The sequence below is a fragment of the Dipodomys merriami genome, unplaced genomic scaffold, assembly GCF_024711535.1.
Source record: "Dipodomys merriami isolate MVZ:Mamm:240054 unplaced genomic scaffold, mDipMer1.0.p SCAF_114, whole genome shotgun sequence".
Lineage (NCBI taxonomy): Eukaryota > Metazoa > Chordata > Mammalia > Rodentia > Heteromyidae > Dipodomys > Dipodomys merriami.
Genome location: NW_027202427.1, coordinates 1,451,683 through 1,477,718, shown reverse-complemented (window position 1 = coordinate 1,477,718; position 26,036 = coordinate 1,451,683). Strand labels below are relative to the sequence as shown.

Genomic DNA, 26,036 nt, shown 5'->3' with positions numbered 1-26,036 from the left:
CACTTTGGGGTCCATTTCCATCACAGCTGTCAAGTCCGTGTCTCCCTTCCCACACCCCCCAAAAATTCTTCATCTTCTTTCTTGGTGCATGAAGTCGTTGCTGTTCCGTCTTGGGTATTGGGGCAACTGAGGCAGGTCTTCCCCTGGGATCCACCTTGCTGGCCCACCAGCGGGCACACGCCTGCCCCTCGAGGCCCTGCCCGTCCCACCACCCGACTTCCCGGACACCCCCTCCCTGTGACCTCCTGGAATCCCCTCCTGGGTCTCCCCCCGCCCCCCGCCCCTCCCCGTGACCTCCCCGGCCCCCCATGACCTCGCGGGGCCCTCCTGTGACCTGCAGCTCCCCCCTCCTGGACCCTGTGACCTCCCCGGACCCCCGTGTCCTCTCAGCTTCCCTCCTCAGCCCCCCGCAACCCCGCGGATCCTCCGTGACCTCCCGGGACCCCCGGGACCTCCCGGGACCTCTAAGCATCCCCCCCCCCGTGACCTCCCGGGACCTCTCAGCATCCCCCCTCCCCGGGATCCCCCTGGGACCTCCCGGGACCTCTCCGCATCCCCCCCCCGTGACCCCGCGGGCCCCGGGACCTCTCAGCCCCCCCCCGTGACCCCGCGGGCCCCGTGACCCCGCATCCCCCCCCGTGACCCCGCGGGCCCCGTGACCCCGCAGTCCCCCCCGTGACCCCGCGGGCCCCCGGGACCTCTCAGCATCCCCCCCGTGACCCCGCGGGCCCCGGGACCTCTCAGCATCCCCCCCGTGACCCCGCGGGCCCCGGGACCTCTCAGGCCCCCCCCGTGAGCCCGCAGCCCCCCCCGGGACCTCTCAGGCCCCCCCCGTGAGCCCGCAGCCCCCCCCCGTGACCCCGCGGGCCCCGTGACCCCGCAGCCCCCCCCGTGACCCCGCGACCCCGCAGCCCCCCCCGTGACCCCGCGGGCCCCTCACCAGTCGGTGTGCGGCTCGTCCACCACCAGCAGCACCTTGGCGCGGCGCGCGGCGGGCGCGGGCGCGGGCGCGTCCACCAGGCCGGCCGAGGCGGCCGTCTGCTTCACGGCTTGGGACAGCGAGCTGAAGAAGCTGCTGCCCACCGACGGCGCCGGCGCGGGCTGCGGCGCGGGCGCCGGGGCGGGCGGCGGGCGGCGCTCGGGGCCCGGGGCGGCGGCCGGGCCCGGGGCGGCGCCGGGGCCGGGGCCGGGGGCCGGGCCCGGGGCGGCGCCGGGCCCCGCGGCCGGCGGGGGCTGCTGCGGCTCGGGCCGCTGCAGGTCGGTCATGTAGCCATTGGGCAGGTTGGCGATGAAGCTGCTGTCCGACAGCCGGCGCCTCAGGAAGTTCATCATCTGGCTCGAGGGGCCGGGGGCACGCGGGGCGGCGAGGGGCGAGGGGCGAGGGGCGGCGGAGGCCACCCGAGCCGGAGGCGGAGGCGGAGGCGCCGAGCCCGGTCCGCGGCGCGCGAGCCCAGCAGACAGCCGCGGCGCACTGGGCGGGGAGGGCGCGCGGCGCCGGGCTGAGCGTGCGGCGGGGGGCGGGGCGGGGCGGGGCCGGGGGCGGGGCCGGGGCTCGCCACGCCCCCTCCGCGCCGCCGCCGGCACCCGCGGGCCCGGCCGGCCGCCCCCGGGAGCGATGCGAGTGGGGAGACCCAGGCGTCCCGCCACCTGAGCGTGACCGTGCCGGGGGGCGCGGAGAGAAGGGGGAGCTGAGTCACCGACACCTCTCTGGTTGGAGAGGAAAGGGTTGTGTCCCGGCGGAGATGGAGGCCAAGAAGCCACCCCGCTTCCTGAGGTGTCAGCCCCCCACCCTGAGGTGCCGGGGGCGCCGGCCCCTGGGGCGCATGCGCGCGCGCGCCCAGCCGGACACACGAACCTACACATACACACACGTGCACGCACGCTGCCCGTGGCGAAGAGCCGCCTTCACCTTCCTTCTGAGGCCCCGGGGAGCGCTGCCATCGCCCCAGCCCCTCCCGCCAAGGCGGGAGGCCAAGCGCAGGCTGGGACCCCGCTGCAGGACGCCTGGAGGGAGCCCCCAGCTCCTCAGATTGATCCCACCACGGGCATTGGTGCATCCCTCCCCACGGGCATTGGTGCATCCCCCCACGGGCATTGGTGCATCCCCCCCACGGGCATTGGTGCATCCCCCCACGGGCATTGGTGCATCCCCCCCACGGGCATTGGTGCATCCCCCCACGGGCATTGGTGCATCCCCCCACGGGCATTGGTGCATCCCCCCACGGGCATTGGTGCATCCCCCCACGGGCATTGGTGCATCCCTCCCCCACGTGCATTGGTGCATCCCCCCACGGGCATTGGTGCATCCCCCCACGGGCATTGGTGCATCCCCCCCACGGGCATTGGTGCATCCCCCCACGGGCATTGGTGCATCCCTCCCCCACGTGCATTGGTGCATCCCCCCACGGGCATTGGTGCATCCCCCCACGGGCATTGGTGCATCCCCCCCACGGGCATTGGTGCATCCCCCCACGGGCATTGGTACATTTACGCCCCCATGGGCGTTGGTGCATCCCCCCCACACGACCATGGGTGAATCCCTCCCTCCCCCACGGGCATTGGTGCATCGATGACGCTGCTCCTTCTTTCCAGTCCTCTCACAGGTCAGACAAGCCTTGGTCTCCAGGAAGACTATTGTCATTTGCCAGGTTTCCGTGTAACCGTCAGGACCTGTGTTTTTCAGATATTCTCATTTCCCAGGTTGTGCGGGCAAACACGGCAGAGATGCATTGCAGGCAGACTACTGGGAGTAACCTGTGACCTCAGACACATGATCCCGCAGAGCCTTTTTCCCACAGTGAATAAAGGGGTGGGGGGGTGGGGAGCTGGGAAGGTGGCTCAGTGGTAGAGCGCTTCCCTAGCATGCATGAGGCCCTGGGTTTGATTCCTCAGTACTCCATAAGCAGAAAAAGCCGGAAGTGTCGCTGTGGCTCAAGTGGTAGAGCGCTAGCCTTGAGCTGAAGAGCTAAGGGACAGGGCCCAGGCCCAGAGTTCAGGCCCCACGACTGACCAAAAAAATAAATAAAGGGGCGGGAGGAGGAAGGGGGATAACACTTTTCAAAGTTGTGGGAGGAAATGAGATGGTGTAGGGAAAACATCTGGTACACATTAGATATTCCAGTAGTGCACCTCGGTTCTATTATTCTTTGAATTGCTTCTCAGTAAGTGATGTGGCCTGGATGGAATCCACGAGGGGCTTGCCACTCATACAGCTGGCCCTCAGCGCGGGCGTGGATGCACACATTCTGGCTCTGAAGCCACGGTAATCAAAGAGCTCTTGTCTGTGAGAAGCTCACAACACACCAGGGAGAAACAATCATGGTAAGACAGGAGACATGGTACGGTATGGCGGAGCAAAGAACGCCAAGGAGAGATTCATTCCACTGAGAGGCTTCTTAGGCGAGGCTTCTCTCTCACGGGAGGTAACAGCTGAGATGGATGTCTTGAAGCATCTGTAAGAGTTGATCTGAAGAAACGTGGAAGAAGGCTCAGGTAGAGAAGCTTTGGAAGGAGGGAGACCCACCTCTCTGCCCCCCACCCCAGAAGACTTCCTCCAATCTTTATAACTCTTTGGGCAGCAGAACCTGACTTGAAGCAAAGCCTTCTCTGGTTATTGATCCTCGCCTGGTGCACTTGTGCCTGCATTGTACTGCAGAAATATGAAAGAAGGCGCTGATACCAGAGCTGGGGGCGTTGCATCTATACAACTGAACCCCTTGCGTGGCTCATTTTCAATACAGTGCATTTGGTCACCCTTTGTCCCTCCAAAATTTCTGCGCCTCCCCTTACACTCCCAAAGACATATAAACAAACAGAACAAAAAGGAAAGAAAATAAGAATAGCAAAAGAAAAAAAAATAAACCTCTTGTTCTCATATCCTGGAGTTTGATATCCCTTTTTATAATATATACTTCATTAAGCAATTCCCCTTAACCATTAGCTTGTAGCATAACACACAGCATTTTGAAAATCAATCACAAACATGTTTTGAGTGCCTAATACAAGCATTAGGATGGGGACTGCAGGGTAAAGGAGATTGAAGGATGAATAAAACCCACATTTCCGGACTCCCCCTGAGACCAGGGAGCCTTCCCCATTTGCAGGGGCCATGCATTCCCCCAGAGCAACCAGCAGAGAGGTCTCTCGGGCAGCTCGGGAGTCTTTGAAGGGCCTTTGCTGTGCACACGTTCTTGTTCCCTGGATTGTAAACACAGGTAAACATCTGGCAGCTGCGGATAAAAGAATCATGCTAAAAATCAAGAGCCAATTAAAATGCTTTATCACCTCTCTGATTTCTCTTCCCTTGAGCATCCTGTAGCTGACATGCCTTGAGCAGGCCAACTCAAAAGAAAACTCTAGCCTGGAGGAGCAACTTGGCAGAAGGCTTGTTATCTGTGGAAGTTGGCTGGAACCATGCCTAATTGGCACTTCCCAGGATCCGGGAATTCCACTCAGACTCACCTTCTGTAACGAGAATGAGAAGGAGTCTGGGATTCCGAAATCCCATGTCCTAGTCATACATCATCACCAATTGGTTTATTTGCCATCTTTGACAGGTTGGTGGTTTGGGCCTCTGTGCCTCCTATGCACAGGGAATGGTGGCACCTGCCTGTCCTGGAGCTCTCCTGAGATGGCCGGAGAGGCATTTTTGGAAGTGACAGAGCTCTGCCGGAGAAGTCACGGTGACACTCTTACACATTGTCTTGTCACCTGTCTTTTGGAGACTCCATGGATGTCAGCGGGCCATCTCTCTTGAGGTAGGCCCTCTTGGCAATGCTGGCTTTGGCCCATGGGCACCTCCTCATACAGACAGAAGACAGCCATACCCCCAGCTTTCAGTTCGGCACAGGTGGCCACGTCAGCTTGGTCAGTTTGCTGTAAGTCAGATCTTAAATCATCGGCCTCACGTTAGCTGTGCATCTGTGAGCACACCACTTTTAGCCTCCGTTTCCTCTCCTCTAAAAGAAGGGTGATAATTATTAGAACTACTTCAAAAGACTACTGGGAGGACTAATCAGGAATGAGTGTGTGTGTTTTATGAGTAGTAAAGCACTGCACACATGTTAGCTATTGATATTTCTGACTCTCCTAGATCCACAAAGCACAACAATTCTACAACTAAAATACATAAAAAAAGACAAGCGTCTCCCAATGTCAAACATGGAAGAGATGTCAGGCTTGAGTGAGCGGGTTCCTCCAGCCTTAGTCATACCTGCTAAAATAAAGGCAACGAGCACTTCAGCTCACGGCTTCCACCTTCCTGAGTGACCTTGAACATGCCACTTCGCTCTTCTCTAGAGACTTCTCTTTCCTAGCCTGGAGCTGACGCTCGGGCGATCTCTCAGGTCTGCTGCTGTGATATTCTCTGGGCAGAGACTCACAAGGGGGAAAATCAAGCACCTGATGTCACCAAGCTTAGCCAGGGAATCCAGGCAGGGGTGAGGCTGGTGGGCAGAATGCTGCACGCTGGCGGATGGTTTTAGAGAGAAAGGAGTGCAGGAGACATGAATTCACAGCTTGCTCTGATTTTAAGGGAATCAGAAATGATCTCCTTGCCAAGCCTCTAGTATAGAGAAATCAAAAATAAGTCCAATTCCATATTGACCCTATACCAGAGACTGCCGCGTATCGTTTCATTTAATTCCCCAACAAGGGACGTGTTTTAAATCCCTTCCTCCCCCCCTTTTTTTTAACCAGTGAAGCAATTTAGACTGTAAGAGGTTACACCAGTATTGGATATTAGAACTGAAATATTGCCAAGTTGGACGCAGGACTGGCTGGCAGCAAAGCCCAGGAGATTCTCCATTAGGATACACTGACAGGCCCCAAGGAAGGGCCCCATCCCTCAGCAGCTTGCTTACTAAACACGTTTATTTGAAGGTATAGAAGAACTACACGTCTCCTTGGAGTCTCCTTGTAGGCATTCCTGTGTTGTCTCCCCTTAACCCAGAGTCCTGCAGACACAGGAGGCTGGGAATCTATGTAGCGCCCAGGCATTAGAGAGCAAGGATTCTATAGAGTCTTACCCACAAGCAAGCTAGCTTCAAGCGAGAAGAAACCTGGCTGAGGAGACACCCCACCCCCAACGCCAGCATACCATGCTCCTATTTTCACCCAGCAAGGACCACGACTCCCTACAGAGCAGCTCCAGCCTCTTGCAACATGCTGGTGTGTTGGCTGTTGCCATGGTGATGGAGGAGCATCTCTGTCACGCACACATGAGCAGCCCAGAGTGGGTTTCCCCTGCCTGAGAAACTCAGAGGGTTTATCTGCAGTTGTTTTCCAGCAGCATCCTCACACTGTGTTGAGGATGAGTGAAAAAGCGTTCCTTCTGCTTAGTATTCAAGTGACACCGGAGGCAGGACTGAAGTTTCCATACTGAGGCTGTGCAGAAGTAACCCCCATCTCTACTGCTAGTACAGCTCCTATGTGGTTTGATGTGGCTAGAAAAGGTACTTGACAAGGTGCCAGTGAATGCGCTGTTGTGTCTACAGAGTCAATGGGTAGCTTCCCCCCACACCCCAGCTTCCCAGTTCTTCCTAGCCATGACAAGATAGTGGATCAATTAGACCTTTAGAGTCAGACCCGTGTGGGTTAATCCCCTGCTTCAACCTCTTACTGGCAAAGCAACATCATTCCGTTTCTTTAATGCAACTCTATTTATTTATCTTAAAGTGGGATTCATTGTTCTTTGCAGAGTTGCTGAAGAAAATTAAATGAGATTATATATAAATGGCTTCCAGTCACAAATCTAGCATATGGTGGAAACATATTTCTGATAGCAGTTATTTTGAAGAAAGTAACTTAATGAAACCATATGTTCTGACTTGGAGACAGACAATGTTTGAGTTCCTGGTTCATCGCTTAATCGTCCGATAGCTATGTAATATTCTAGAATAGATTTTCTTTTGAGTCTTCATAAGAGAAGAGGTTGTGATTGCAATCTATGAGGTTCTGTGTGCACATTCAGTTTTGGAGGTGTGATCGTAATAACTCCAGTAGGAGTCTGAAGACTACTAAGGGCAGCAGCAGCAGCAGCATCTCATTGGTGGATGGCATGTCAGCCTAATTGCCACCTTTCCTGTGTGTCATCTGTGTGCGGAGGGCTGTGACAGATGCTATACATCCACTTCTCATTTAATCTGGCAGCAGCCTTTAGGAGGTAGGAATCGGTTCTGCAAAAACCGAAGAATGTGGGCAACCTATTAGTAAGTTGTAAAATAAAAATGAACAAACCCTAGCTGTGCCCTTACTGTTATCTGTACCTGAGAAGAAATGTTCCTTTACCGTCGACCCATGGAGCCACATTGTACAAGTTCCTACACAGACAGGGGGCAGAAATGAACGCAGTTGGCCTCATTTCTTCCCTCAACCACAGCCAGCTTTGGGGATCTGAGAACACAGAGTTGTCATCCAAAGTTGCGTACTTGGCCCTGGTCTTTATGAACGAGGGTCTGCCTGAAAGCCCATCTGCGTTTCCTCTCGTCCTTCCCCTTTACCCTGTGCACCAGCAAGATGGAGGTTTAGTTAAAGATTCCTTCCTCGCTGGCTTGCCTGTCCCCTCCGCGCCTGATCAGAAGTGACTCGCTTTTCCTATCTCCCGGTTTTCTCCTCTCCCAACACTGCCAGTGTCAAGAAAATGTCTTTCCTCCTCTCCAAAATAGCATCTGGTCCATGCGAAGCAGGCCGCAGCAGGCTGTCTGCCAACACCCTCATTTCTTGGCGGATAGAAGGCATTCCCCATCCAATTATTTAAAAGTCTCCTTGCTGATGATTCAGCCAACCCCTCCGTCTGCAGCTAGACCTCGGCCACCTAAGGTCACCTTGAACAGATGCATAGTCAAGAAAGCTATGTACTTCTCTTGAATTCTTGCCTCCGGTCTGCTAGGTAGAAATCTCATTCTCATTAAACACATGCAAAAAACAGATGCTCAGAAAAGGAAAGCGCTTTTCCCAAGGCCACACAGCCTATCATGGCAACGCTGAGACACAGATAGTCACTTTAGGAGGAAGTGTTGAATCCATCCCTGGTGCTATCTCTGGGGTGACTGCAAACCCTCGCCCAGCCTGTTCTGCCCGCCCTGTCTGAATCATGGGACAGCGGGGCTTCCCCGGCTTTGTGGCCGGCAGTATTCCTGGAGTCCTGACCGCGTCATCTGTAGCTCTAGGATCTCAGCATGTTCTCCCCCTTGAATCAGAGCTGCCTTCCTCTCTGTTGACAGTAGGGTTCACACTCAGAGGGCCGGGCGTGGTGCCTGGCAGCAGGTGCTCCCAACGACGGCTCAGACACCGGCGGCGTCTCTAGGAAGCCCTCCCGGATTGCACCTCCCTCTTCCGAGCCCTGACATTTCATTCATTCATTCATTCATTCTCTTCTGTCTTCACTCAACCAATACTTAAAACAATAAAGACCTCAGCCCTAGAACTCAGCACGTAATACCGTGGTTGTTGTGTCAGGTTCTGATTCCCCATTTGAGCAAGGTCTCGCAGAGGGCACACTTTGTCTGAGTCATCTCAGAATCTTGAATGCCCAGTGCTGGGTATGGCAAGAGGAGAAGAGGAAAAGAATAGGCAAAAATGAAAAGGAAAGACAGGTGGAGGAGAAAACAAAACTCAGGGCAGTTTAGGAAATCCTGCTTCAAAAACACAGCCTGGTCCTTCTCCACAGCCTCTGCAGAGACCTCCCGCCCACCCCACAATGACAGCCCAGGCAGGAGGTCTCAGATGAGCCCAGGGTCCAGAGTGCAGACAGGCCAGGCCCAGCTGCAGAAAGGAAATTTCCGTCTGTGTAGCCAATGGGGACAGACTGCAGCCCCAAGCCTGGCAACAGTGTGTGCGTGCGGAGACCAAGCTCCACCCACCTCCAGCAGCTGCTACTGCTGCTGTGGCCCCAGCAACAGACCAGCCTGGCGGGGGCTGGAGGCCGCTACAGCCTCCACTGCTGGAGGAAGGCGGCTGGCCAAGGTGGGAGGCTGAGCCCCCGAGCTCCACCAAGCCGGAGCTGGAGCCCCCAGCCTTGAGCAAAAGTGCCAAGGCTGAGGAAGAGAGCTTCTTGCTCTTGACTCCCCAGACAGTGCTCCAACTCACCATCCAGTCTCCTGAGGGATCTGGAACGATTTCAGGCGAGTTTCACCATCCTCCCTGTATAAAGCATTCATGACTTTCCATGTGACCTTTTTAACTCATGCCCTTCTGGCCTTCCTTGAGCTGCTCCTGTATATGTGTGTGGCGGGAGGGGGGGGGATGGGGGGAGGTCACTAGGTACTGGGGCTTGAACTCAGGGCCTTGTGCTCTCCCTCAGTAGTTTTGCTCACAGCTGGCGCTCTGTCCCTTGAACTGCTCCTCTAGTTCTGGCTCCTTTGGCTGGCTAATTGGAGTCGAGTCTCACAGACCTGTCTGCCCCACTTCCACCACGCTTCAACCAGACTCTTCCTCCTGTTCCCTATGAAAGACATGCTCTGGCACTCATGCCACTCCTCATCTTCTTGGAATGGGCCCTGTGCATCCTCCCCGAAGCCATCCTTCAGGTGCAGACAGAGTGCTTACAGCTCCACCCTGGAGGCCAAGGTGCTGCTGGGGACATGGACCAGCCAGACAGGGAAGGGAGGGAGTGATAGAAATCAGGTGTCCACTCGGGGTAACTAGGGCTCCAACCTCTACCCAGGAACCCTGGCAGACACTGTACAACACATTTTAGAGATGATTGACAAGCAGGATGAGAATGGTAGCCATGTGTTCACCAGATCCTCTGTGAGATGCTCCAGGATGGCCCCGGCTGTGGTAACTCCTCCTCAGCTGCCCCACGCCGGAGCCAGGCACACCCTCACGTCAGAGCCAGCCCGGACTGGAGCCTCACAGCACACGGGCACCGCCAGCTGCCCTTGCCAAGGGAGCCGGCACTGTGTACAAGGCCCAGTGCAACAGCCTCTAGGAATAGCTGTAACGCTAAACAAGGCCCACAGCTCCCCTCTCCACACAGCCATGGCATGGTCCCGTGTCTCCGCTGAGTGTTTAGCTCACAGGGTTGGAGTGCCTTTCTGCATAGCTTCCCTGAGGAGCCAGAAGCGCTGGTAGGCAAAAGAGTGTGACTTTATTCATTTCTGTGTCCTAGCTCTCAGCACAGAATGACAGGTAACCAGTAGGTGCTCATGAAATACAAGGCGTGCATTAAGATACTAAACGACATTGATTTGTCCTAGTGCTGGCTACACAGGAGTCAGAGCGAGTTTCTTGGGGGCCCAAGGGACATTGGACATTAGATACTAGGTTGCCTCTCATGAGTGCAGGAGAAAATAATGTCTTGTCTCTAGAAAGTGCAATACCAGATTGTCTCAGGATACCAAGGTAAATAAATACACGCAGAGAGTGTCAGGTTGAGGCAATATGAGTTTTAATTTGCCATCCTCTTCCCTGCTGTGCTCACGTCATAGTCTGTTACTGGGCTTTAGATTCTCTCTCCTTTGTTGTGGTTTGTAACACGTGTCACATTATCCATGTGTCGTAGTGTCCGTGGAACCATCCTGGAGGTGCTGTGGTAGAGGGACAGGGCATGCCTGTGGCCAGAGCCTTGGAAGATGTCTGTCTTAAGAGATGTGGGCTTTGCCTACAGCTGGTGGTAGGTAAAGAATCCACAGGAGTTCAGATATGATGTCTTCCAAGACAGCCTAAGGCATCACAGCCAGAATGCAGATTTCAAACTATTGTCCAAACAGCCTCCAGTTAGGCAATCCAAAGGAAAGAACAAATTATTCACAACAGCAATGTAGAGATGGGCTACCCATCAGTGAGTCTGACGAGATGTATGTAAATCTCTTTTGAAAACAATGAACAGCACTATGAGACAGCAAACAACACTTGAACAATATTTTTTAAGTATATCATCTTCTTGGATAAGAAGATGCCAGTCCTAAAGATGTCATTTCCCCCTAGGTTTAACTGGAGATTTAATATTGTTAGGGGAGGGGAGTAAATAGCTAAACTGACTCTGAAATCCAGATGGGAAAAATAAATAAGCAGGAATTGCCACACAGATGCTGGAAAGGGATGTCTGGATGTCAAGGCCTCGGCTCTGCCTCTGGCAAAGCTGCTATCGCTCCATAGCAATGGAAACACTGTGGTATTTGTACTCCGAAGCACAAAGCAATCAACAGAAACCCCAGAACCAAACCCTTACCTATCCACAAATCTAGCACAGAATTGATGGGCACTTCAAACCAATGGAGAACAAGATTCTTCAATAAATGTTGTTGGAAGAACTGGGTAGTCATCTTAGGGGAGAAAAGAAATTAAGCTAGGTTCATATCTCACACATTACATCAAAAGTTTCCAGATGGATTAAACGCAAAATGGTAGTAGAAGGAAATATTGGAAATTTTATTTTATCATCTCAGAGTAAGGAAAAAAGCTGTCTAGGAATGATAAATTGCAGAAGTCATAAATTTTTAAATGGCTATATTTGACAACTTTCCTTCCTGGAAAAAAAATTCTTCATAAAAAATGTTTTTTTAAAAAAAAAAGCAAAGGAGAAGCTTATTGTGCACAGCACAAGCACAGGACAAACTGCCTTAATATATTTGCTTATCCTACCTTCCTCAAACCCAACTGGCAAACAAAAAGAACAAACAGAAGATGACATTTTAGTAATGGTGGAGCACATAATGTCGTGTGTGGGAAAAGAAGTTCTCAAAGCTGGCAGCTGCAAAACGTGAAGTAAGAACAGGCCCAGGATGGGCCAACCATCACACTGTGTGAGACCCTCACATTTCAGGTCTGCTGTGGGCTAGCTGTGTGCGTCTGCAATTGGCTTCACTTCTGTGGTCTTTGATGACCTAGCGATGAACGCAGAGAGGTCTTCCTTCCCCCCCCTCCACCCCCCGAGATTAAACAAGGTGATCAAAGAGAGAGGATTGGCATAGGGAAGAATAAGATGATGCCATTTGTTGTAAAACGGATGGAACTCGAATGCGTCATGTTAAGCAAAGCAAGCTACACTGAGAAAGTCAGATATCTCATGTTCTCTCCCATGCATGCACTCTAGTTTTTAAAAAGGAATGACTGCACCCATCATCTGAGGCTGAGATCTGAAGACTGCAGTTCAAAGCTAGCCCAGGCAGGAAAGTCCATGAAACTCTTACCATTTCCAATGAACTACTCAGAAAAAGCCAGAAGTGGCACTGTGGCTCAAGTGGTAGAGCACTACTAGCCTTGAGCAAAAGAAGTTCAAGGATAGCACCCTGGCCCAGAATTCAAGCCCCAGGGCTGGCAAAAAGAGAGAGACAGAGGGGCTGGAAAGTGGCTCAGTGGTAGAGCGCTTGCCTTGCATGCCTGAGGCTCTGGGTTCAATTCCCCAGCACCACATAAGCAAAAAGAAAAAAGCCGGAAGTGGAGCTATGGCTCAAGTGGTAGAGTGCTAGCCTTGAGCTGAAGAGCTGAGGGACAGTGCCCAGGCCCAGAGTTCAGGCCCCACGACCGGACCCCCAAAAAAAAAAAAAGAGAGAGAGAGACAGAGACAGAGAGAGACAGAGAGACAGAAAGACAGGGAAAGAGAGAGAGACAGAGAGAATGACAGTCTGGACACCGGTAGCTCATACCTACAATCCTAGCTGGTCAGGAGGTTGAAATCTGAAGATCTCAGTTTGAAGCCAACCCAGGAAAACAAATCTAAGAAACTCTTATCTCCAATTAACCATCAAAAAGACACAAGTAGAGGTGTGACTCAAGGGGTAGAGTGGTGACTTTGAAAGTCAAACAAGAGTGCAAGACCCCGAGTTTAAGCCCCAGTACTGGCACACACCCACAAAAAAATAGAGTGAGAGAAATGTAAAACAGATAATGTTTGGGAAGGGTAAGGCTGAGAGGAGAAGGAAAACAAAGTATTCTAAACACCTATATGAAAATAGAACAAGGGAACCTGTTGAAATTCTTCCAAGAAGAAGGAGGTTGGTAAGTGGGAAGACATGGAGGAGGTGGGCTGGAGGGGGTACATTGTTTGCATATACAAAAACAGTATACTGAAACCCCTTTGTACATCTAATATATGCTAATAAAAGAAATAGGGAAAAGGGGTTTAACAGGATGTCTGGCACCCGCATATGCTCTACAGGGACAGTTTGGCAGCATGTTCTACACCTCTGATTTCCTCATTCAGGGTTCTAGGCCTCTGACTTTCCCTGCCTCAATTGTAAGGCTGTCTCTGCACTTCTAGTCTCTCAGTCACAAAACTTTCATCTGGGAATAAGCAGGGGAAAATAATGCCTCAAATCCCCTCTTGCCATTGTTCTCTTTATATCCCAATGCCACGGATCCCCAAAGAGTCCTAGATTTTTGTTGAGCTGCACAGGGTTCCCTGGCCCAGACTGCTCCTTGGAAAATTCCATTAAGGTTCTAAAGACATTCATCTATGGCCATGGCTCTGTTTGGTTTGCATTTAGAATTCAGTGTGTACATTCTGCGCTAGGCCATGGCTGGTCTGCCCTGAACCCACCCACAAGGCCGGCCCGCTCATCACATTTCTGCCAGATCTTAAAAGCAAGCTATAAATAAGCATTTATTTATACCTGGACAGCCCTCGAGGCTGCTCCGTTCACTCTGCTCCATCCACCCCGTCGACCCTGTCTCCCCGGCCTGAACTCCCCGCCCGCGTCCTTGATGTTGGACCTTTCCGGATGATGATGGGGGCGACAGCGACGAGGGTGCTGATCCAATGATGGCGGTGGGGATGATGTGATCATTCTTATTTGCTTGTCATTTTTATTATCTTTCCTTTATTATCTTTCCAGAAGGAGTCTGCTGTCAGTGTTCTTCCCGGATGTGCAGCGTGGGTACCCACAAGGCTGGACTCGGAGTTGGCAGCCCTCATTACGCTCAGGACACTAGCTGAACAAGTTTATGAATAATTCCTTCTCAAGGCTACGGCTCTGCCGAAGGCATCTGGGAGCCTCTCAGGCCTCCAACACCTCACTGAAAACTCCTGTCTATCAGGCAGCCTCTGCCCCGGCCTTCCACTACAGCTGTGTGCCTGCCACGTTCTGTGGTCCTGCCTTGAGCAGCAGAAACCTGCTGTATCACAGTCCTGGAAGCCCTAAGTCTCAGATCAAAACATCACTGAGGCAGGCTTCTTTTTTTCTTTTTCTTTTCTTTCGTTCTTTCTTTTTTTTTCTTTTTTTTTCTGACAGTTGTGGGTCTTGAACTCTGGGCCTGGGCGCTGTCCCTCAGCTCTTCAGCTCAAGATGAATGCTCTACCACTGGAACCACAGCGTCACTTCTGGTTTTCTGGTGGTTAATTGGAGTTAAGAGTCTCATGGACTTTCCTGCCTGGGCTGGCGTTGAACCACGATCCTCAGATCTCAGCCTCCTGAGCAGCTAGGATGAGAGGCGTGAGCCACCGGCACCCAGCAACAGCCACCTTTTACATTCAAGTTCCATTATCATAACTATTGCCATCATCTCAGTAGAGGTCTATAAAACACAAATGGGTAGGAACAGGCAATGTTTAGATTTCTGAGCTTGGCTTAAATCTCTCAACATGAGGATCTCCAGTTCCCTCCATCTTCCTACAAATGACATAATTCCTTTTTTTTTAATGGCAGAGTAGTATTCCATGGTGCATATGTGTGTGTGGTTCATATTTTCTTTATTTATTGGTTGTTGGGCACCCTAACTGATTTCTTAGTTAAACTAGTATGAATAATGATCAGTAAGTGTGGATATGCAGGTGCCTTGCTTTTATATTAATTTGCACTCTGTACATGCTCCAGTGGAATGATGGGATCACAAGTTAAGTTGATGTTTAGGTTTTTGCAGATCCTCCATACTGACTTCCATAATGTTTTCAGTAGGGTCTCACCATTTAATGCATGAAGATTCTTTCTTCCCCCACCCCCACATCCTTGCTAGTATTTGTGGTTGGTTTTCTTGACGGTAGCCATTCCGCCTGCACTGAAATGGAATCCTACTATAGTTTTCATTTGCATTTCCTTTCTGGCTAGCAACATGAAACTTTTCTTCATATATTTATTCTCCATTTGTATTTCTTCTTCTGAGGACTGTCTGTCTAATTCGTTTGTCCACTTGTTAATTTGTATCATTTGTTCTTTTGCTGTTTAATTTTTTTGAGCTTTTTGTATGCCCTGGATATTCATTTTTATTCATTGAATAGCTGGTAAAGGTGTTCTTCCATTCTGTGGGTTACCTCTTGACTCTAGTAATTGCTCATTTAATGCACAGAAACATTTTAAATTTGATACAGTTCCATCTGTCAATTTTTTATCTCCTTTGCTGGGCAATTAGAGACCTATTTAGAAAAAAATTATCCATATTTGTACCTTCCCAAGATTTCTCTATGCTTCTCTACAGTAGTTTCAAAGTATCAGGTCTTGCATTAAGATCTTTGATCCATTTTTGCACATAGAGAGAGACAGGTGTCTAGTTGCCTGTACTTAGTTCTCCCAGCATTATTTATTGAAGAGGCTGGCTTTTCTCCAGTGTATATTTTTGGCTTCTTCATCAAAAATTAGGTGACTATGGCTGCATGGTCTTATTTTGGGGTCGTCTATTCTGTCCCATTTGTCTTCGTGTCTGGTTTTGGGGGTTTTTGTTTGTTTGTTTGTTTTTATCAGTCATGAGGTTTGATCTTTGGGCCTGGACGCTGTCCCTCAGCTCTTCAGCTCAAGGCTAGCACTCTACCACTTGAGCCACAGCACCACTTCCGGTTTTCTGGTGGTTTGTTGGAGATAAGAGTCTCTCAGGTTTTTCCTGACTGGGCTGGCTTTGGACTGCAATCCTCAGATCTCAGCCTCCTGAGTAGCTAGGATGACAGGCATAAGCCATTGGCACCCGGCTTTCATGTCTGTTTTTGTGTTAGTGTACAATACAGTTTTCCTTACTATGGCACTGTAATGTAGTTTGAGGTCTAGTGTCATCCAGTGTTGTTCTTCTTTGCTCAAGATTATTTTTGCTATTCAGGGTGTTGTATACTTTCCTGTGAATTTTAGAATTGGTTTTTCTGTGTCTGTGACACTGGGATCTTGATGAGAATCACACTGCCGTCACTTGCACCATCTTTTTCACAATATTAATTTTGCCATTTCATGATTTGGGGAGTTCTTTCCATTTTCTGATGTCTTTTTCAATTGCTTTCTTCAAGGTTTGTAGTTTTCATTATGGAGGCCTTTTACCTCCTTGTTTATATGTATACCTCCCTGGGGTTTTTTGGTAGGTCATTATGAAGGAGGTTTTTTTGGTTTCTTTCCCACCCTGCTCATTATTGGTATATAGTAAAGCTACTGAGTTCTGTGTGTTGATCGTATATTCTGTTATGTTGCTAAAAGTGTTAGTCAGATATAGGAGTTTTTTGGTGGAATCTTTGGGGTCTTTTAAGTATAGAACCATATCATCTATAAATAGGGATAACTTGATTTCTTCCTTCCCTAATTTGATCCCTTTTATTTCTTTTTCTTGCCTTATTGTTTTAGCTAAAAACTTTAGGACTCTATTGGATAAGAGTGGGGAGAATAGACACTCCTGTCTCATTTCTGACTTCTGAGGAAATTATGTCAGATTTCCCCCATTTCATATGAGACTAGTTGTAGATTTGTCATATACAGCCATTATTTTGTTTGAGGTGTATTCTTTCTATTCCTAGTTTCTTCAGAGTTTTTGATTACTAAAGGACATTGAATTTTATCAGAAGCTTTTTCCGCATCAGTTGAGATGACCATGTGAGTTTTTGTCCTTGATTCTGTTTATGTGCTGGATTTACTTACTGGTATACAAACCATGAACTAGCCTTACATCCCTCAAATGAAGCCAACTTGCTCATGGTGGATGTTCTTTATGTGCTGTTGACTTCTATTTGCAAGTATTTTATTGAGGCTGTTTACATTAATGGTTACTAAAGAGATCGATCTGTAATTCTCTTTTCTTCTTGTGTCCATGTCTGGTTTTGACATGAGTATACTACTAACTCCATGGGACGAGTTTGGAAGAGTTTGAGAAGAATTGGCCCTAGTTCTTCAAAGGTCTGATAAAATTCAGCAGTGACTCTGTGGGGTCCCAAAAGACCTTCTCTTCTAGCTATTTGGAACTATTTAATTCCTTATTGTCAACCATAGGCTGTCAAGTTCAATATGACTCACTCCCTTCATTATACTTAGTTACTTCACCCAACCAGGCCAAATCAGTCTTCTTGTTGTTGTTTTTTTAAGTAGAAAAAAATAATTAGCTAGTTTTTATGACAGTAGGAGCTATAAGATAGATGTCTAAGACTCACTCATAGCCCTTTTTATCACCTGGGTCAGATTAGGTGTTTTGAAGAGCAGGTATCAGGGTGGGGTTAGACATGGGAGAGACTGACACTTCTAGAAGGAGAAGAAGGAAGAAGCAGGATTGGCTAAGAAGCATCCCGGACTATAGCACAATTCTAGGAAGTGTTGGCTGGGTCTGTGAGGAGATCCTAAACCAGTAGTACCCACTGGAGGACTGGGCCGTCAACAGACCTCTGCCATATCTACATGCTCATATTCGTTCCTCGGCTAACAGCCTGGGAGAGACAGAGTCTCAGCAGAACACTATTGTGGGCCAGGTCTTTCGATTTTCCCTGCTCCTTACAACTAGCTTTCCTCATTACAGGCCTCTGGTCTTCCAAGAACCAGACACTAAGAAATGAAATGAGCAAATATTTATTAGGTGACTTACCAGTGACAAAGGACAGGGAAGGGAGCCAGGGAGAGCCCAGAGAGCCACTTGACCATTGCAATTTTGGCGTCAGGTAAGAGATCACGAAGGTAGGTAGCGTCCTGCCTGCCCCGGCTTCCAAAGGAGGTTTGTGTCCAGTGAGGCTGTTTGGGAGTGCTCCAGCCAAAATTAGTCGTCAGAAGGTGCGGGGACTTCCAGGAACGGGCCGGCCTCCGTGTTACTGAGCAGTGGCTCGCAGCAGCACGGGGACATGCAGCCTCAGCATGAACAGGCAATGATGTTGGGCAGCGAGGTGGGGGAGGGCCTTTGCACCTGCAGTTCTCGGCAGCCGAGGAACTGGCTGGGTGTCCGTACGACAGCCATACCGAAAAGCAGGATGGGAAAAAAGAATTCCGACACCAAGCTCCTGATCTCATGCTTTCCTGAAACCCAGATCTTCCCATCTTTCCCATACTGTGGCTATTCAAATTTCACTTGCTAAGCCGATAAATTCTTTTTTTTAAATGTTTTTTGCCTACACTGGTTTGAGTCACAAGCAAAGGATTCTAGATTAAGATGGACCCAGAGGAAACCAACTTGAATGGTGAGGTTTCAGCATTGTGATGAGCTTGGGGAAAATATTTTTTTGCCAAGGAATTCAAAACAAATCAAACCACAGGGCCTCAGGAAATGGCAACAGACCGACAAATGAGAAATGATGTGTGTGTATGCCTTATAACAACGAACAATTTGCATCTGTGGATAAAGAGTTGCTGCTCTAATAATTGTGAATTTCGGGCTGGGAAGGTGGCTTAGTGGTAGAGCGCTTGCCTTGCATGCCTGAGGCCCTGGGTTCGATTCCTCAGCACCACATAAGCAAAGAGAAAAAAGCCGGAAGTGGCGCTGTGGCTCAAGTGGTAGAGCGCTAGCCTTGAGCCGAAGAGCTCAGGGACAGCACCCAGGCCCAGAGTTCAGGCTCCACGACCAGACCCCCCCCCAAAAAAAATAATAATAATTGTGAATTTCTTTAAGAATCAAACCCACACATTGTCTTCCTCATATCTCCAGCACATGGAGTCATTTCTAGCACGTAGGCTCAGTAAATAGTTATTTAGGTGAAAATGGAGCTTCAGGCCGCAATGAGCGCCTCATCCAGTAGCAAACACAAGCCTAGAAACCCCAATACCGTATTGCCATACAATACAATACCAATCATAATAGAACTGCGTATACCATGTTCTGCAATCAGAGAGCATTCAATTCTACCCTGAGGGTTCAAGAAGCATTTGACAGCTGGGCTAGACGGTGAAGGATGAATATGACGCCAACGATGGGGGAGGGGAACGAGAACACCTTGCTAAGCAGCGGACGCATCTGAAGGTGTGAGGACGCAAAGGTCTGAGCACGTTTTGGAGAAAGCAAAGAGGATTCAGCATGACCATTGTCTTATAAACTGAGTCTGGACCTTCAGTGGATATCCCGGGTCGGCAAAGACCTTGGAACACCAGTAAGTACTCTGTACGTTTTTAGGGGTCGAGATGGCAAAGGAGCCGCGGTATGGTGGTGTGTAAAAATCACTGAAGAGGCTCAGGAACCAGATGGTGATACATAATAATGATGAAATTATCCAAACTGAAAATAGAACAACACAAATAGTATGAATAATACTTAATCACAGCAGCAAACATTATTTAGGTGCCACTGCAAACCTCGCCGCATGCTCTCCCGTGTCCTCTACGCAATTTCACTGGACAAGCATCACTGTGATCTCTCTTTTTTTGTAGTTGAAAAATACTGATAGAGGTGGAGGGCCTGAGCCAGGTCAAAGCAGCAGGATGGAACAGAGATGGGATTCGAACCCAGGTCCCATGTCCTTGGCTAAGGAGAACGGGCGCTTGAGGCCGGGGGGAGTGGCCAGAACCGTGTAAGGCCTGGGTGACAATCCGCAACGGCTGGCATCTATGACCTCTTTCTCTGCCTCTCTGGAACAGCCTCAGAAGTGAGCTGAGGATTGGTGAGTGGGGTCATGGCACCCGGAGGAAGCGGCTGAGTCCATAGAGAGGGGGAAAGGCCAAGGGGTGATGTCAGGAGATGAGAGGGAGAGGCCAGGCCTTGGTCAGGCACGGAGAACTTGGTCAGCTCTTCCTTCTCCTGTATTCAATTCTCTCCCCCCCCCCCCCCGCCCTGCCTTCAAGTTCAAAGAAGTCTAGGATCAGAAGCGCACTTGGCTAGTTAATAGTGAAGAGCCCAACTCAGCTATTTCCTGTGTGTGTGTGGTGGAGGGAAAGGAGGGAAGGGATGCTGGGGCTTGAACTTAAGGTCTGGACACTGTCCCCAAGCTTGTCTTGCCCAAAGCTAGTGCTCCACTGCTTGAGTCACCGTTTTTTTGTTGGTACATTGGAGATAAGAGTCTCATGAACTTTCCTGCCTGGGTTGGTTTCGAACTATGATCCTCAGATTTCAGCCTCCTGAGTAGCTGGGATTCCATGCATGAGCCACCAGCACCTGGCCCTCTAGATATTTCTTAAATCCATATTCTGGTCAACGTAGAAGACAGCTCTGGTCTACTTTTTAATGTTAGTTACTTTAATTCTCTTTGACATGCTGGGGAAGTCACGGGCAGGACAGCTATCTCCCAAGGCCGCGTCAGGCCCTAGCTTCAACCAACTACACCACGGCTGCCCCACCCACCTCTCTGATGTTTCTCAAAGATCAGCTCCGTTGACAGCCCTGTTGCTGCGTGCACACCTCCACCGAGCTGAGCCGCAGTGGACAGCCAGCCGCTTGCAGACATGTTTCCCCATGAGCTGCACGGCAGAGATCCCCAGACAGTCAGTCTCCTCTCTTGTTACCCCTCACAGCCTCGCCAGTGTGAACCCTGGTGGGGACGGAGAGGACTAAGCTCTCTTTTATCACCTGAAGTTCTTTTTATTTTGGTCTGGGCCTGGGCGCTGTCCCTCAGCTCTTCAGCTCAAGACGAGCACTTGACCACTTGAGCCACAGTGCCACTTCCAGTTTTCTGGTGGTTCACTGGGGATAAGAGTCTCACGGACGTTCCTGCCCGGGCTGGCTTTGAACCGTGATCCTCAGATCTCAGCCTCCTGAGTAGCTAGGATGACAGACATGAGCCACCAGCACCCGGCTCCATGGATTTTTTTTAATTTTTTATTATAAAGGTGCTGTACAGAGGGGTCACAGTGACATGAGTCAGGGAATGAGTACATTTCTTTTCGAACAGTGTCACCTCCCTTCTCATTTTCTTCCAGGTTTTTCCCTCTCACCCCCCCCCATATTGTATAGCTCATTTTCAACAGAGAGCCTAGTGAGGATCTCTGCTGTATTATCTCACCCTTTGCACCTAAAGTTCTGCTTGAATGTGTTCTATAAGTTTCACTCAGCCAACTTGGATCTGTGACTGAAAGCTCTCTGGGCTGGGGGTTAAAAAAATGGTAACAGCCAGGTGCTGGTGGCTCACGCCTGTAATCCTAGCTACTCAGGAGGCTGAGATCTGAGGATCGTGGTTCAAAGCCAGCCCGGGCAGGAAAGACCGTGAGACTCCTATCTCCAATAAACCACCAGAAAACCGGAAGTGGGGCTGTAGCTCAAGTGGTAGAGTGCTCGCCTTGAGCTGAAGAGCTGAGGGACAGCGCCCAGGCCCAGAGTTCAAGCCCCACGACCGACAAAAAAAAAAAAAAAAAGGTAATAACTCCTAAAAGAGCTGTCAAGAAATGTGGTCATGGGGTGGGGGGGCGGTAGAGCATGCAGTACCGCTGTGAGCTCGCCACTACATAAACTTCTCTCCTCCTTTGGTTTCATCCAGAGGTGGGAAAGCCTCCCTACCCCCAAACCCCGTTGGGAGGGGGAGCTTGGGGAGACCTCTGGTGAGGTACCTGAGAGGTACGGCAGAGGCCGGGCAGACCCCGCTCATCCTGAAGGGCTCTGGAACAGGAGAGCGCGAGGAACAGCCAGGCCACCGCGCGCTGAGAACGCCCCGAAAAATGTTTCATGTCAGCCTTATCTGAAGCATGCGGGGCCCAGTGAACTCCAGGAGGACTTCGTGTGTAGAGAGAGTTAGAGCAGTCCAGACACCCAAGCCATGCTCTGCTCTCGCCCTTCCTGTCTGTCCCCACATATCAGCGGCCATTCACATTAAAAGCAAAGGGTGTGTGTGTGTGTGTGTGTGTGTGTGTGTGTGTGTGTGTGTGTGTGTGTGTGTGTGTGTGTGTGTGTGTGTGTGTGTGTGTGTGTGTGTGTGTGTGTGTGTGTGTGTGTGTCCCTGGGCATCCTCCTTCAAGGTCCCAGAGCAAGGAGATGCAAGGAGATGATAAAATCAAAGCTCTTCTCCAAATCTGTTTTGCATCCATAGATGATTTTAAGGCAAGAAACCAGACCTGCTTGATTTTATATTATTCTTTACTCAATACAAAAGTTTTGTTTTGTTTTGTTTGTACCAGTCCTGGGGCTTGAACTCAGGGCCTGGACACTGTGTCTAAGCTTTTTTTTCCCCTCAAAGCTAATACCTCTACCACTTGAGCCACAACTCCACTTCTAGCTTTGAGTATTGTATTGGAGATAAGAGTCAAATGGACTTGTCTGCCTCGATCTTCAAATCTCAGCCTCCGGAGTAGCTAGGATGACAGGCGTGAGCCAGGGATGCCTGCACAACACGAAAGCTTATCATTAACCCTAAGGACAAAGAGATTAAAGAGATGACTGCCACCCAGGCCCTTACATTCCACCATGTTATTCCTCCCTTTGCCTCCTCTGCTGCCCTGGACCTCACCTTACTATTCTCTTACAGTATACATTAGAGGAGTACTGTACTCCTCCCAGGGAAAAGCTGTTCTCAGAAAAGGGAAGGCTTGAACAAAAGGAAAAGGAGAGAGAGAGAGAGAGAGAGAGAGAGAGAGAGAGAGAGAGAGAGAGAGAGAGAGAAGGCTAAGTACCTGCATACCTGCATTTTAACAAGGAGTAAGAGTAGACTAAGTTAGAGGAATGAGTATTTGATGGTAGCACTTTAGAAATCACAGGACAGGACAAAGGCATCGCTGAGCAGACGCAGACTTCCGGACCCACGAAGTCATCTGGACTAGGCGCTCCTCCTGTGCATTGTGAATCAGGTCCATGCCGCCAGCTTTACAGTTTGGGGCGGTTTCCGTCGGAGGCACTGGGTTTGTGGGAAACCACACCAGGTCAGGAAGCATCTGAACCGTGTTCTGGTGTGCCAGCCCGGGATGGGGCACTGCATCAGCTCCCGTTTAACACAGTAACGTTCCTGGCTCTGCAAGCCGTCAGACCTGCTTAGAAGCAGGAGGCTCCCTGTCGACCCTCCCTAAGCTTTATCTTTGTCCTCTGTATGATAGGGATTAAGGATCCCTAGCTCCAAGTATGTGAGCAATTCAGCAAGATGTTGGTTTAAGTTATACGGGGGAGGGGGTTGGGAGGGGGAAAAAAGTGGGAGAAAATGAGGGAAGAGGTGACACTGTTCAAAAAGAAATGTGCTCAATACCTGACTTATGTAACTGTAACTCCTCTGTACGTCACTTTAAAAATAAAAAAATAAAAATAAAAAATACCAGGTGCCAGTGGCCCACACTGCCATCCTAGCTACTCAGGAAGCTGAGATTTGAGGCACCGGGGTTCAAAGCCAGCCCAGGCAGAAAGTCTGTGAGACTCTGATCACCAATGAATCCCCAGAAAACTGGAAGTGGCGCTGTGGCTCAAGTAGTAGAGTGCTCACCTTGAGCTACAGAGCTGAGGGACAGCGCCCAGGCCCAGAGTTATTATCACTGTCCCCGTGACCGGTGACCAGCTGTTTCTCAGACAATAGTCTGTCACCTCCTGAGTAAATATTCTTTCAGTAAAGTTGGGGGATGGTACTTTCTTTGATTTTACTAGTTCCTCAAACTAACTCCAAAAGGACATAGGTCCAAAACAATAGGAGGTCTGTTGAGAAGTAAATTATTTTTTTTTAAACAAATAGAGCTTAATAGTTCAACTTTTTTGCTCTAGCATTTATGAGTCACTGAAATTAATTGGGTTTGGATATTGAAAGGAGCAAATTATCCTCCTTGTGTTTTCATAATCAGCTCCCTGAAAAGTATTTTAAAGAGAAATCAGTATGTCATACCCAGTCAACATTATAACACAATTTGTTCTTAAATTAACAAGAAGGAAAAATCACATTTTATTAAGTCTTCTTGGAAATAAAATTGGATTCTAGCAGCTCAATAGTTTGTGATAATTTTAGTCCTTAGAGTTCAAGGATAGATCACACACAAGAAACAATATAAAAATTTGATGGTTTTTTAAAAATTTTTATTTTTGGTCTGTCATGGGGCTTTAACTCTGGGCCTGGGCGCTGTCCCTCAGCTCTTCAGGTCAAGGCTAGGGATCTACCACCTGAGCTACAGCGCTACTTCCAGCTTTTTCTGTTTATGTGGTGTTAAGAAAAATTTGATGTTTTATCCATCAAAAATTCAAATGTTTAGCAGGGCACTGGTGTCTCACACCTGTAATCTTATCCACATAGGAGGCAGAGGTCAGAGGATGGAGGCTTGAAGTATGGGCAAGAAAGTCGGTAACAAACCATATCCTCAGTTAATCACCAACAGAGCCAGAAGTAGAGCTGTGGCTCAAGTGGTAGAGTGCCAACCTTGAACTCAGGGACAGCTCTCAGGCCCTGAAACCCACGACCAGAACCAAAACAACCAAAAACAAAAACAGATAAACGAAAGGAAAAGGAAATCCCCATCTCTGTATCCTGCGCCCCCATCAGACTCCTGGAGGTCATCCCCAGTTTTTCCGCCCATGGGAACAATGGCCTGGTCTTGTCCATTTCTGCAACATCTACCAAGTGACTGGGTGAGAGGCAGCTCAGCAGTTTGTGTGAGAATTTCAGTCCCTACCATGCAGCGAGGTTCACACAACAAACTGCATAAATGTAATTAATGGCCCCTCCTGAATTTCCCTGCTTCCCTAACCCTAACCCGAACCCGAACCCTAACCCTAACCAATCCTTCCAATCCACAGTATTTGTTGCCAATGAGTCTTTGGCAAGGTGTAGTTTTTCATTTCACTTCCCTGCTTACAGCCCTTCTACAGTCCCTGGAACGGACCCTTGCTTCCTAGTAGTGTTTGTGATCATGGGGGTTGGCGTTGTTGTTGATTGCGGGTTTGTCATTGTGTGGTTTGGGCGGAGCGATTTGGTAGATGAACTTCCTAGTGAGTGAATCCGGAGGAAGTGAGGAGAACAGCCAACCAGACGAGCGGTTTCCAGGGTGACAGATGAGACTGGGGCTGGACCGGCCGCCGGCTGAACCCGCACGAGGGACGGGTGGGCAGCAGCTCGCTTCCGAGATTGACTTTTCCCTGCAGTCCTGACTATATGCTTTCCTTGTGTTCGTCTCCATTTTCCAAACCTGGATCTCTAGACTTGCTGGCAACTCTGTGAGCGACCAAATGTCCTTTCAATTAATTCCTTTCTTGATAATCAGCCGTACACATGGGTGGATTCTACACACATAGACTCAACAGATGGAAAATAGTTGAAAAAAAATTTTATCTGTACGTAGACTTTATTTTTTTTTATTTTTTATTTTTTGGGTCCAGTCGTGGGGCCTGAACTCTGGGCCTGGGCGCTGTCCCTCAGCTCTTCAGCTCAAGGCTAGCGCTCTACCACTTGAGCCACAGCACCACTTCTGGCTTTTTTTTTGCTTATGTGGTGCTGAGGAATCGAACCCAGGGCCTCAGGCATGCAAGGCAAGCACTCTACCACTGAGCCACCTTCCTAGCCCATGAACACGTAGACTTTATTACTCTTGTCATTAGTCCAGGGGTGATGTACTGTAATGCTATTAAGTAGCATTTACATTGCATTGGGCAGTACAAGGAATCTATAGCTTATTTGAAATACACAGGAGAAAGTGTGTAGATTCATATATATATATTCATATTTATATATATATATATAAAGTGTGTAGATTCATATATAATATATATATATGTTGGCTCCACCTGGAGCCAACAGGTGGCTGGTCTAACCACCTGTGAAAATCTAGTCTGAGCTGGCTACAAAGCCCTTCTTTGTTTGTGTATTAGCGAAGGTAACTGTATCTGCTGAAACACATCCAATCTCAAGGCTCAGGAGTTAACATAATAGATTACTTCTATGTACATGCAGACCAGTTTGTATGGTTTTGGTTTTTTTTTTGGAGCCACCTTGCAGCTACCATCTTCATTTTAAGTATCAAGGAGAACCCTCTCTCAGATCCATTCCCAATTTCCAGGAAAGATGCTGAAGTTCCCAGCATGCATCAGCTGTCAGTTCTGAGCCAGCCAGCGATGGCTGAGGAGACTTCAGC

The 26,036-nt window shown here is 49.7% G+C and overlaps 1 protein-coding gene across 1 annotated transcript in view; it reads right to left on the bottom strand.

Moving 5' to 3' along the window:
• Positions 1 to 1,453, bottom strand: part of LOC138822710 (synapsin-2-like) — a 112,606-nt gene extending 111,153 nt beyond the window's left edge. The window contains exon 1 of the mRNA XM_070015582.1: positions 941 to 1,453. Coding sequence (XP_069871683.1) covers positions 941 to 1,332 — 392 coding nt within the window. The 5' untranslated portion in view covers positions 1,333 to 1,453. The remainder of the gene's footprint in view (positions 1 to 940) is intronic.
• Positions 1,454 to 26,036: the final 24,583 nt, after the last annotated feature.